General features: G+C 49.9%; 1 protein-coding gene across 7 annotated transcripts in view; it reads right to left on the reverse strand.

Moving 5' to 3' along the window:
- RERE (arginine-glutamic acid dipeptide repeats) overlaps nucleotides 1–13,259 on the reverse strand; it is a 166,070-nt gene that overhangs the window by 5,594 nt on the left and 147,217 nt on the right. For 5 of the 7 annotated variants that reach the window (XM_065854880.2, XM_065854882.2, XM_065854881.2 and 2 more), the window contains 8 exons: nucleotides 9,885–10,047; nucleotides 7,812–7,904; nucleotides 7,145–7,344; nucleotides 6,299–6,460; nucleotides 5,499–5,612; nucleotides 3,402–4,780; nucleotides 2,788–3,010; nucleotides 1,203–1,926 (listed from right to left, as the gene is read on the reverse strand). In XM_065854880.2, coding sequence (XP_065710952.2) covers nucleotides 1,203–1,926; nucleotides 2,788–3,010; nucleotides 3,402–4,780; nucleotides 5,499–5,612; nucleotides 6,299–6,460; nucleotides 7,145–7,344; nucleotides 7,812–7,904; nucleotides 9,885–10,047 — 3,058 coding nt within the window. The remainder of the gene's footprint in view (nucleotides 1–1,202; nucleotides 1,927–2,787; nucleotides 3,011–3,401; nucleotides 4,781–5,498; nucleotides 5,613–6,298; nucleotides 6,461–7,144; nucleotides 7,345–7,811; nucleotides 7,905–9,884; nucleotides 10,048–13,259) is intronic. The other 2 variants (XM_065854884.2, XM_065854883.2) reach the window with 2 other exon arrangements.

Genomic DNA, 13,259 nt, shown 5'->3' on the forward strand with positions numbered 1-13,259 from the left:
CCTGCACAGAGGTGCTGACTTACCTGACAACAGAGCCCTTGTATAGACATCATCTATGACAAATTCCTTCCGCTATCAACAGGGTATGCAAACCTGCCTCAAACTGTGATTTGTGCAGTCTCAGCCGGCAGGTTTAATGCTGATACTCAGCGCTACCATCTCCTCCCTGTAACCCCCATCCTTAGCAGTCTCACAAGACCCTGCTCGGTCCTTGCTGTACAATCTGGCTCTGCAGCAGCACTCCCAACTCCTTCCAAACTCCAAAACACAGACACCCCAGCTCCGTTTAACGCACACTGCTCCGAGGTGAACTATGCTATATTTGCTCGCACAAACACCACATTTGCAGCCAGCTGCACCACAAGCTGCACTTCCAACTACTTGGACTTTTTGTTCCTCCCTTAGCAGCTACCGCACCTGATGCCTTGCTTGCTGGGCTCCCTCCAGTCTGCCACCAGAAAATCAGAACAGTTCTGCTTCCAGACGAGTAACCACTTCCAGAAGAGTAACCACGCAGCTTGCTTGAGAAATGAGCAAGGCATCAAGCCATTTTTGAGACTATTACATAGTTTGGGAAAAAGATTTCCACACATAAAAATACACTGTAGCTAAAAAGATGACAACCCCTCAATGTACACAGCTCTTGTGAGAATTGCGATAGAGAATTTCAGCTCAACCAAGGCCAGATGGTTGGCTCGTCAAATGGCTAAAGAGATGAAGTGTTTCTCTCCTATTTTTTTCCAGCTCCTATATGGAAACACCGGTTCCAGCTCCTTACCAGCTCTAACTCATACCGTAAGAGCCATTAGCAGTGTTAGCAGTTCCGTGACACCTCTCCTGACAAATTCCCTTTGCCCACTGTACACCAGACACTGCCGTAAGCTGGTGCTCTAGGACACCAGCACTGAAAAAACCCAAACCACAAGAAAACAGCAAACGTTTTACAGTGACAGTGTGCAGTGTCCATGAAGATCGCTGTACTGTCACCATCATTTATCACTGTCATTGGTCCACTCTCCCCCAAAAACAGTTTGCATTTCAGTTATGACAACCTTATCCACTACAAGTCACATCACATAAAAGGCAACAAGTGATTTCGCTACTTGGATTCCAGAGTCGCAAGCTGCCCGTTTTGGGTAGATTTCTGCTAACAGCTCACGAGAGAGGATCCCTGGGATCCTGGCCCCTTTCCCTGGGCTCACCTTGATGTAAGGGATCCTGCTGGTGTAGGTGTAAATGCGAGTGTATGTGTGAGTGTTGGTGATGGTGGGGTGTCACGTTGAACATCTGGAGCCGCGCCAAGGGGTCGTTTGTCAGCGACGCCATCCGCTCCGCGTGTATTCTCTCTGCCGCCAGTCTGTCAGGGTAGCTCATTTCAGGCCGTAACTGGGGGCCTGCCAGCGCGAGTCTCTCTCTTTCCAGGGGGTTCAAACCCGGGTGGAAGGAAGCGAACGGGTGAGGTCCTGCCGTTGGGGGAATAGTCAGAGCGCCGTGCCTGGCAAAATGCTCCATGGGGTTCGTAGCTGGGTGCAGTGCATCGAGCTCTGGGGGCTTCACCTCAAAGCCGGGTTTCATCCTCTCTCTCAACTCCCTTTCCCGGATTTCTCGCTCCCGGATTTCCCGTTCTCGCAGCTCTCGCTCCCGAATGGTGGGATCCACGTTGTAGAGGCCAGGCATGTGGTAGGCCAGAAGCGGATCGGTGGGGTTCAGGGGGACGAAGAAGGGATGATTGCGGTTTGTTGGTGACATGACATGAGGACGGGCGTATTCACTCAGTGTTCGTAAAGCGGGTGTATCTGGGCCGATGTAAGGTGGTACGGCAGCAATGGTCGTCGGGGGAGGTTCGAATGAAGGTCTCATATGCGCTGGCCCGCTGAGCTGGGACTCTCCGAGACGACCTTCATGGGAGGAGCTGGATACCTTCTGCTGCACAGAACGGGGATCAGAGGTTAGTTCAACCGGTCAACACGGCACAGCCACGGGCAACAGCTGCCACACATCACCGCAGACTGACAGTCCTGTCTGCAGCGTGCTCCTCCTCTCCACACTCGCTTGTATCCTGACACTTACTAAGCCCAAGGAAACTCATCTCTCTGACGTGCAACACAACAAATCCCACTCCTGCCACATCAGGACCTGGCATCCCGCTCTCCCCTTTTGTACCAGAGCAGCAACAAGCACGGTTCACCCAAGCAACCGCCCAAGGATCCCTGTCCCCAAAACCAAGTTCCCATACATGACACAGCTCTTAATGGACAGATGCCATAACCTGATTTTTATAATCCTACAGAAACACGTCGCTATGATTCAGACCTCTGAAATGCACCACAGACTAGGAAGACTTCAGCACCTTCTTTTTCAGCATCAATAATGTTCTTACCAACCTACCAGTTCTGTGGGCCCGAAAGTAACCATTCCTTTCTGACAGGCCACAGAAAAAGGGATTAGTTGTACAGGCTCTTCATACCAAGACTGGAGTTTGGGTATCCCCATAAAAATAAAGTTAGGTGCCTTTAACTAAGTTTACTTTGAATTTACAAAGTCTTCAGATGCCCCTTTTCCAGCAGACAGCACTCTTGTGCCTGCACAGTAGTACGAGATACACAAAGGCATTAACCAAATCTGCACAGAGTGTTTTTCTGCTGCAAGGAAACATAAATACTTGGCTTAGTTATCCCCAGCTGTGCTGGCTTCCCACGCATCAGAAACAAAGCAGGAGTAGAAATTTTCCACTTCCTTCAAAGAAGGGAAAGTCGCGGGCAGGCTCTTCGCTACAAGTAAACGTACCGCGGCTCTTTCTGCTTCTCTTTCACGCTCCCGCTCCCTCTCTCTTTCCTTCTCTTTCTCTTTTTCTCTCTCCCTCTCTTCTCTGGCTTTCTGCTCCGCTTCCCTTTTGGCCTTTTCAATGGCCTCTTCTCTCTTCTTGGCCAGTTTTGATCCTGCCAGAGGCATGAAGTATAAGTCTGCTCTCGAGCATGAATTATAGCCACGGTCCAGGTGCTTATAGAACCTGAAAGAAACAACACACAGAGAGCTTAGCCCCGGGAAAGATGCAAGAACCTGGGATTCAAGAACTGTATGTCAAAAAAATAAAGTGTCACTCTACACTTATACAAGAGCACCACCAGCTGCCCTGAAAGCCATGAGAAAATTAATTGTACCGTATTACTCCATAGACAAGCAGAGTATAAACCCCTCTTAAATTACAAACTGTAAAGCCCTGGCTGAAACAGCCCCATTCCAGCAAAAAAACAGCAAAATCATCCTAGAAAGAAAGGTTGCCGAGGTGCACATGTAAAATACACCCAGCTCGCACAGGAGCTCATTTCTCAGCCTTTGGGAGCGTCCTGCTACACCGAAAAACGGAGCACATTAAAGAAGTTCTGCCGAGCACCTCATACCTGGCTGACTGACTGGCGTGACTCGGTGTATCCACCACGGTAGGTTCTGGGGAAGGGCTCCTGGGTGGAGGTGGAGGGCTTTCTGGTTCCTCAGCTTCATCTGGGACTTCTTCTTTGATTTGAATGGGCGGTAGCGTGCAGGCCGTCACCACCGGCACGTTTCCACCAGAAGCCGCCGACGTGGAGACCGAGGTCTGCAGCGGGATGCCAGGCACAGCGGGCGGCGTGGACGTGGAGGGGCAGGACGGAGGGGTGATGGAAGGCGGCCCTCCTGGGACAAAGGGGTGCTGAGAAAACGGGGGCTGGGAGGGTACCTGATGGAGTCCAGACGGGGGGTGATTAGCAGGGGGGGGAAGGCTCTGGCTCTGCGTCAGCACAGGAGGCTGGGCTGGCGAAGACTGCAGCGGTTGGCTTTGGGGCATCAGCTGCAGAGGAGGAGGGTGCGCGGATGGAGGGTGATGAGTCGAGAGGGAGCTCAGAGGTTTTAAAGCGGGTGGCGGAGGCAAGTTGGAGTTCATGGAGAACGGAGAAGGGCCGGAGAGATGAGGAGGGTGCTTGTGGGACGGAGCGGTGGGCAGCTGCGGGATGGGGGTGGTAGGAGGAGGTTTGATATGCGGCATGGCCATGGGCGCGGGGGGCAGCGGCTGCTCCCGCGGGGGCTGCGCCTGCTGCAGGGAGCCGGCGCTCGGCAGGACGGGCTGCGCGACCTGGAGAGCCGAGTGAGAATGGGACGGGGCTTGTGTCTGAAGGGGAACCTGAGACTGAGATGACTGAGTGGGGAGGGAAAAGGGCTGGGAAGGAACAGGATGAGGCAAGAGGGGCTGAGCCTGCAGGCCGTGAGGGGCCGGCTGGGCCTGGCCGTGCAGCGCGGGCTGCGAGTGCGGCTGCGAGGAGGCCGGGGTGGGCTGGCTCTGCGGGACGCTCAGGGGCTGCAGCGGCGGGTGCGGCGAGGGGAGCCTCTGGGGGTGCAGGGCAGGGCCCTGCTGGATGTGGGAGTGCGGAGGCGGGGGCGCAGGGGCCTGGGGCTGCCCGGGGGGCTGGGATGCTGATGGCGAGACCTGCGGCGGGGCTGAAGTCGCGCTCGACGCCGCCGGCAGCGATGCTGGTAACTGGGCTGATATGGGTGGCGTGGGAGGGGGAGCCTGGCCAGAAGCGCTCTGTGCCTGGAGCACTTGGGGCTGTGCCTGCAGCACTTGCTGTTGAGCGGATGAATCCGAGTCGCTCTCATTGTCTTGGGGGCTGGGGATGCTGGGGGACGTGCTCCGGTTGTCCTGGTCGATGTCCTTGGGATCGCTGCTCCCTTCGTCGTTGACGCTGCGGCTGTCGGAGCTCTCGCCTTCGCCCTCGCCCTCCGAGGGAGAGTTCGGCCGGCTGATCTCCTGCAGGGAGAGGGGGAACAACAACCAGCGTGCATGAGAAAATCGCACAGAGAACACCACAGCATGCCGAAGGATGGAATCTATCACACGTGCCGTGCACACACAAGCAACTATCACCTTTTGAACCTCAGAGGTCTTAAAACTGCACAGGCAACATCAATATCCAAAGGGAGGGAGCAAAGACAACAGGTGGCCCTGCTTGAGCAGTGGGGTGGGCTACATGACATCCATGTCCCTTCCAACCTCAACCATTCTGTGCTTGTGTCATACGGAAAGCTCAGTGCCAGAATTCCCAAACCCGGTGCCCAGAGTGAACCTGCTCGGTCACACAGAGCTGAGAAGACATCCTGAAAGCACTTCAAACGAGCTTTGGGATCACTGCACTAAGACAACTCCCGAGCTGGTCTTCCAACTTGCCACAGAAGAAGGAAATTTCCATTAAAAAAACCAGAGAGGCAGCAGAAAAGAATCCAAGTGCACTCCTGTATAGTTGATATTGATATTAAAACGAAAAGGACTTCTGGACATACCCTGCATCATTCCACTGTTTTGCAATAGAAGGAACATATTATAATATGGGTCGCTTTCCAGCCACAGATTAAGTTACAATTTGCTGTGGCTTAAATTGATTTCATGTTTTTGGTTTGTTACTGGGTTTGCACCCCCTCCCACTCTCAAACCAACCTCCTAAGTGAAAATATTCCCCCCTGGGACTCACTTGGGTTTTGGATTTTTTGGCGTTGGCCCTGTCGGGCTCCTCGGTGTCAGACGCCGCCTTCTCCCGCTGCCTCTTGGAGTTCTTGAGAGGAGAAGAAACCTCTTCTTTTATCTTCTGCCACAAGGAAGCAGAACGCAAGTTACCAGCGATGTAAATGCACAAGTAAACTGAGCACATGCCAGTGGCACCATGTTTAATGCAAATAAACACAAAGAGTTCCTATGGAGCAATCTGACTGCTGCGGACAGAAACCCAAGGGCGGTTTGCGCACCCATCCTGCACACATTTCTGACACAGCCGGCAGGAAAAAGGGACATTGAGTGCAGCCTCAAACAGACCAAACTGTCAGCTTGCTCTGAAAAATCAAACAAATACACATCCAGAAAGCCAGTAAGAGAAGCAGGCTCCATTACTACATATTCATACTCCTTTGTAAACAAAGATTAAGTATCGCTTAACAAAAAAAATCCCCCTAACTGTCTATTTGTCTGATATATCCAGCATTTCTGACCTGCATTACTTCCATGAGCCTAATGCTTGCATTTGCATCCAAAAATCAAAGGATTACTTTATTGTGAGAGCAGTAAGGTTACGTGGGGATGGTTTTTATCACTGCACATCCTTATGTACAGGAACAAAGCATCAGTCAGATGCACCATTACACTGCTTTTTGCTTATCCACACAAATAGCAATTTCTAGGTCACCCAGTGACCCCCCCGGCCCCCCAGAACCTCATTTAGGTGACTGAAAACCCTCAGGTGTCCAGTCCTAACACAACAGAAGAACAGGACAATTCTACCTTGGTGGATTTCTTCACCGAATCCGCTTTGCTGTCATTACTGGAGGTGCTGGCGGCGCTGGGAGAGTTGCGGCCGCTGGAACGGATGTCTTCGTTGATCGGGGAGGTTCTACCATCGGGGCTGGCTGGCTGCTTTTTACGACCACTGCGTAGCGTAGACATCTGTTCGTTCAACAGAAAGAGAAGGGGGTCAGTTTGTCCAGCCTCGTGGTTTTTCTGCCTTACCGCAGGGTGTGGACGGAGCATTCCCCCTAAAAGCTTTAAAAGTGGAAAACCAAGAGCATTCAGCATGACTACAATTTTTCCTTGTCTACTCAAAAACATGAAGTGCCAACTATTTTATTTAGTAGTTTCTGCTAGGAATGACATTAAAAAGACGTTCCAAGGCTGCTGCTGTTTGCATGCTGAATTTTCTTCGTAAAACGCACGCATGCACATCTGTAAGGAGATTTTCACTCCTGTAATATGAGGAGAGCACAGGAATAGCATTTAATTTTTTAAAAGTCTTCCTTTAAAATAAGCCCAAGGGCTTGTCTGACAGGATCCACCTGGAACAATACAGACAAGCACGAAACCTGGAACGACACACTGGTCAAGTGCCCCTTATGATGACGGTCCACTGCCTCTCAGCAAAAACATGGAAATAACACGTTAGACTTGCAGAAGAGACATTTCACCTCCTTTTTCAGCAGCAAGCCCAAGCGCTGCGAATCTCACACACGCCAAGCAGCAGCAGGCACGCACCACGGCAAACAAGCAGGACGGAGAAAGCGTCGTTCTAGACTTTTGACACTTCTAGACAACGCTTCTTTACAGAAGAAGCTGCATTGCAAGGGTTACGCCTACCGAGCCTCGACTCCGCCTTGTCCTCATGCTATGCTTTCCACTGAGTCCATCATCTTCCTCTTTGACGGGCTTAAACATAAAGGGTGGAGGGTCCACGGGTTTCTCGATGGGCGGCAGCTCCCCGTACTTCTTGAAGTGAATGCGACAGTCGGTGCACAACAGAATGTTCTCCCGCCCGCCGTGGTGCCAGTCCTTGGAGGCTGGGGGCAGGAAAAGCAACAGCTATTATTCCCCAGAGCTGTGGTTTCTTAAGCGAACTGAGCTATACATTTCTCATTTCCTTCCCTATTTTTGGGCTCGCGCTTCCACGCGTTGCCCAAATCTCAGGCAACCTTCAGGAACGAGGCAGAAGAGATCTGGTGCAGTATAAACAAGTTTTACGTGTGACAGTCACAGTCCAATATCGATTTGTTGTATCACAAATGGATTACATAGATTACGTAGACTTTTTTTTCCCCGTATAAATGTCTAACCTCTCAGGATTCTCCTTTGTCACTGCAACATTAATTTGCGATGGCAAAGCCTGATTAACTCCGCTGGGAACGCTGCATTTTAGCTGATTCAACCCCACATATTTTTGAGCAGCTGTGCGTGTTCACGAACTGCTCTTGCTTGAGTGAACCGGCACTGAACAGGAGAGAAACGCAGGAGGGGATGGGGCACGTACTGGTGGTGAAGCAGTGGCGACAGGCGTAGCCCTTCAGCTCCTGCTCGCTGTCCTCGCTGTCAAAGTCATCTTCGCTGGCCGAGCTCAGGTCCACTGGACACGGAAAGAACAAGGGAACAAGAAGAAAATGAGAAATAAAACTCAGGATTCCCTCTTACTTCACTAAAATAACCATTAATAACAGCTCTTCCATAAGTTTTGTGACATCCTACAACCACCTTCCCTTGGACGGCCGTCATTGCCCATCCTGCAGACCAAGCGAGGCCAGGTCTGATCGCTGTTCCGACTAACGGAGCATTCCGGGAACGCACCCATACAATCAGCAGAACTCATTCACTACACGCCACTTTTCCAATTAAGTTGTTGTTCAAACACTGTTCATGCACAATTCTCAAGAGAAATGAGGTTGATCTCTAGAACCTGGTGAAGCTTAAATCCTCTACACCTAAATTCCACGTTACTGGATCCCACAGAGAGATCCTGTGGTGGTTTTTCTGGTTTTTGTTTCCAGACTTTGTCCCCTGAAGCAGATGGCGTCTGCCGCTACGCTCTGGTAGACAGTAGCTCTATTTAGCCCAGGAGCTCCATGTGCTTTGTGGGTGGAAGAAACAATGCTTGCATATAACTTACGTCTTTGAAAAACATGTTGTGATTCTTTTGGGTGAGAGATACTACAAGGATACTACCAGCTTTCCGCTCCTTGCTGCAAGCCTCTGTAAGAGGTTTAACCTGTGGCAAACTTAGGTTTCACAAAGAGAATATGGAAAGGGTCCCTTTTCCTTTGGGGCAAGCAGCATACAGCAAATCCACGGATGACAAGGCTGTGAGCTAAAAAGCACCATCTGAACCACTGAAAACCTGCAGACATTGCAAAACCGGTATCTTATCTTCTAAAAACAACTCGGGAGTAAATCCTTTCTTGTTGTGAGCACTGCATTCTTCTGGCACCGCCGCTATAAATTCACAACATAACAGGTCTATAAACTGCCACAAGCAGAAAGCTCTGTGGCTTTTGTTCACATCTTCAATTAGAAGAGAAGTCCTTGATGCAGGAATACTGTTTTTCTGAAGGTTCCAAGAGGGTATTTTGTAATACATGCAGGTTTTAGAGCGGGCTGTACTTGCCATTAGCGTTTGTCCGCAACTCATTACCCCTCAAATTAACACAGGCTCCCATTTAGTAACAGTTCCTGCTAGCACTAACATAATTTCTACATTAATTCTTGCAGGTGTTTAAAACCAACACCAGCCTAGAACTGGCTTTCTTTTACTAAACTGATTTTGATTCTCATCCTGATGTGGGATCCAGGCAGACGGGTCCTTCCAGCCACGCGCTCTGAAGCGCTGAGTGTCTTGGATCGAGCTGAGCTCCGTACTTCTTGCGCACACAGAAATCGGCAATAAATCCTACCGATTTCAGCGAGGAAAAGCTAATAGTCCTTTCTTACCACCTCACTCCCTCTCCAGAATTCTGTCCTGCCTGCCCACCACATGGATAAGATTCTGACAGCGCCTTTGCTTCAGCAGGCGGGTGAAACGTGCTGGGTTTAGCGTGTCCATATGGACGTTGCTGATCATAACCACTGCACTGCAGCACGTCTCACTGCTTTGGGTAACTATTCTTTGTTTAGATGCTTCTGCTTCAGTCAAGGTCAAAGTTCTTCCAAGCAGCATTAAGACCCAAGGGCTGGCTGAGCTCAGCCTGAGATCAAGCAGAAGGTGCCGGTCAAGTAAGGATGCAAAGACCTTCCCCCAAAGGGATGAGGGTCTTGTTCTTTTTCCCATTACTGTAATAAGTCTGGAGAAAATACAACACAAACCCAAGAAAAGCGCAGGGAGGTTCAGTGCCAGGGCCGCATTTCCACCCTGACAGGATGCTTTTATGTTTAAGAACCGCAGAAAGCGCTGGGTGATCAAAGACATCCACCACATTCCAGCATAACGGGGCAGAACACGAGAGGGCAACGGCCTGAACTCCATTTCCTCGCCCCGTCCACGTGGAGGTTCAGCACCGTTACTGTCGCTCCCTGCATCTAAACAGCGATAAACGCGCTGCTTGCAGCTCCCACTTACAGAATTCACTGGAGGGGGGTCTGGAGGGAGTGTTGACCGGAGTGGAAGCCGTTCGAGTTTTAATCCTCCGAAACACAGCCTGCCTTCGGTGCCGACGGTGGGCTCGAGAACTTGCTGCTTCAGGGGTTTTCTTCCAGTAGTAATAGAAGGTGATTAGTTCTCCCTGCGAATACAGAAGGAGCATGTTAGAGGGGCGCGCAAACCTGACTCGTCAGCTTTTTTCCTCCCTTTTGCTCTCCGTACGTGTATTTCTGCAGGAAGCTTCGTGATGTATTTCAGGCAGACAAAAGAATTCTTTAGATAAGGCAGGAAAAATAATCCTCGTTGTTTTTTGTTTGCTTTCGCAGGGGAGGAACAGAAGTGCGTGAACGCCTTGTCACTCCTCCCATGGAAAAGAGCAGAGGTTGGGTAGAACTGCTCAGGAGTCTCAGGATCAATCCAAGCCGACACTGCCGTGTCGACAACCTACATTCCGCACACAGACATTTGTTAGCATTCCTGTTTAAGAAGCCGAAAGTCAGAATAAAAACATGTTCAACAAGAAGTCTATAACCATAACTCAACCCTACTACGGTGAATTGTGCTTTAATTTGAATATATATGCCCACATCTAAATTAATTAAGCAGTTAAAAGAGTACACCTAGAGAAATGAGTGATAATTTCACAGCGTAATGAATCTGGCTTACAGTCAAAAACCAGAGCAGCTGCCATTGGAAGTAGCGGATGTAACGCAACCGAAGAACAGCATGTGGTTTTAATCTCTTTTCTCTTACTTTGAAACCCCATCATTTCCTGGCGACTCGTCTGCCTCTAAGGTAAAAGGTGGTGCTGCTTTCAAGTCGCAAGAGGAAAAAAAACGGAGAAGTTCTAACCAGCCCCTTGAAAAATCAACATGAGAACAAACATACCTGAATTACCCACAAAAAGGCCTCCTTTGAACTGCGTTTTATGTGATCAAACAGCACAGCCCCAGCCCGCTCGCTCCGCCGGGAAATCCTGCAGCCTGTGCTCGGGGCACATCACTCAAGTCGAGTCTAATAAAGACACACCCTTCATCCAAACTCTCCCAAGGGCCTGGAACAAGCAATTACAGCCCTGACTAACATCTGTACCACTGCAACACTTGAAAGACAAAAGGAGGATGTTGTTCTAGACATTAACTGCTGACATTTAAGACATGAATTTTACCAATGCCTGATTTAAAAACAGAAACGGCAGGAAGAGAGCATAACCACAACTCTGATTCCTGGCGATAGACAGAATAAATGCATTTTGAATCGGCGCTGCTATAGACTGGGATTGATGGGACTGATCTCCAGCACAGGCCCCAACAATGTGCACACCAAAGTGTATTTGGAGCGATACCTGGTGAGGAGGAGGAGACGTGGGCAAAATGAATTGTCACCTGCAGCTGGTGATTCTGAAGGACAAAAGCCCTATTAAAGGAAAAATAATATATATAAACTCTTTCCTGAGGATAATCTAAACTAAAAGGGGTGTGGGCTGGTGATGAGCATTTAAGCCATGTCAGACCTGGGAAGAACAGGGAGTTCTGCCCCAGCACCCTGCTCTGCTGCCACCTGTTCCGCTGCACGTGTTTGCTTTAGAAAGAACAATTTACTTGGAGTCCATTAAGCGGGTTCAAAGTCCATCCAGCGCCACTGTTTGTCAAGCTGCGGATCTGGCCGGTGCCCAGAGGCACAGAGCTCTGCAGAAAGGCTTGGCAACGCTTGTCAGAGGTGGAAAGTGTCCTGCAAATGAAACTAACACCACTTTTTACTTCTAAATTCATTTATATCCAATCCGAGGTGTCAGTGAATCCCGTGTCTCTATGGCGGTGAACTGATGGGTCCTCTGACACGTGGCAACAGCGTGCGCACCGATCTGTTCTGCTCCCGTCATAAAACAGCAACCGGGAACATCTCCGAGCTCTGTTTACACACCCCAAGGTCCCAAGGGAAGTTTAACAACTTATACATGCGCTACCAAACTTTTAAAAAATAAATGGTGTATATTTATAAATAATAAACCATAATGCTTTTTTTCCCCTGAGGCCCTCCCGAAACTTCAGTCTCGACTGCATGCAGGTCACGATGAAACAGAAATGTATTTAACAACTGGTCTTACCCCACCTATCAAATCTGGATGTATTAAAAGGATTGGAGAATATTCTGTGAAATACAGAAGATAAATTCATGGTCAGACTGCACAGGGTTGTGACTTGGTAAATGATGGAACTTTCTGGTAAAAACGGAGAAGTAAAACTCAGAGAGGAGCATCCACAGAGAACGTTAATGTTTTATACGTGCACGCAGGTTAGGCACATACTACACCGGAAAAATTCCACGCCAGGTCTTGTTAGCTGCCTGGCTATCTAATATTATATTGTCTACCTAAGGGATTAACGCCGGAGAGGGGTGAGTGGAAGGATTAGCGGCAGCGCGGTGGTGCCGGCACGGGGGGCAGGAGCTGGAGCACAAAGGACTAAGTCAGAAAAGCTTCGGTTCTACAAACAGGGAGTAAAAGCAGCTTCCAGCTTCACTGCGAGCAAAGTCAAATGAACTTTAATCAAACATGCATAGTGTGCGCTGCCAAAACCCATCGCACATAAATTCAGGGAACAAAAGCCGCTGCAGAAATCAATAGCCTACTGAAACATTAACACAGGCACGCATTGATCAAAAGGCCTTTTTACAAAAGGCAGCCTTGCAAATTAGCCGCTGGTTTTGCTTGCAAGCAAACAGAAAAGCATGAACGCTGCTGACATGAATAGCCTGTAATGATCATTTTGTTCCCGGTGATCTCAGCTCACCGCAAGGTCTCGCAGTCAACACGTCCCACATCTCCGCACGGGCTGCGAGCCGGCTGCCAGAGCGGCTGCTCTCACCCTGGCTGTCTGGGCAGCGGTTCTACACCCGGGGAACAGCCCTGACCTTACAACCTGAAACACACCGTGTGTCTCCGGTCAAGCTTTTCGTGCCAGGAACTGGGTATTGCTAGCGACGTACGCACTAAAATCACACCAGATAAAGCAGACTGAACCATCCCTCATTGCATCATTATACTCATTCAACTATAGAGTGACGTCCCCCTCATTTCCAGACTTCAGAGGTAAATCAGGGAAGGGGTGAGAGCACGGGGGGCTCTGGTGGATGGAAATGAAACTCAGGGCTCACAAGCCGAGCCCAGGGAGGGCTGAACCTGCCGCTCCAACACTGACCTTGTTGGTCGCTCTCTAACCCAGCGCCACCCTTCCTCGACAACATCTGCTCTGCCGCTACTGAGTTTCTGCAAGACGGAGGGGATATGTTCTCCACTAAAAACCGTGCCTCAGCTTTCATCAATTCTAAAATACATCCAGAGCTCACAGCTCC

Source organism: Patagioenas fasciata, chromosome 23 (genome assembly GCF_037038585.1).
Source record: "Patagioenas fasciata isolate bPatFas1 chromosome 23, bPatFas1.hap1, whole genome shotgun sequence".
Lineage (NCBI taxonomy): Eukaryota > Metazoa > Chordata > Aves > Columbiformes > Columbidae > Patagioenas > Patagioenas fasciata.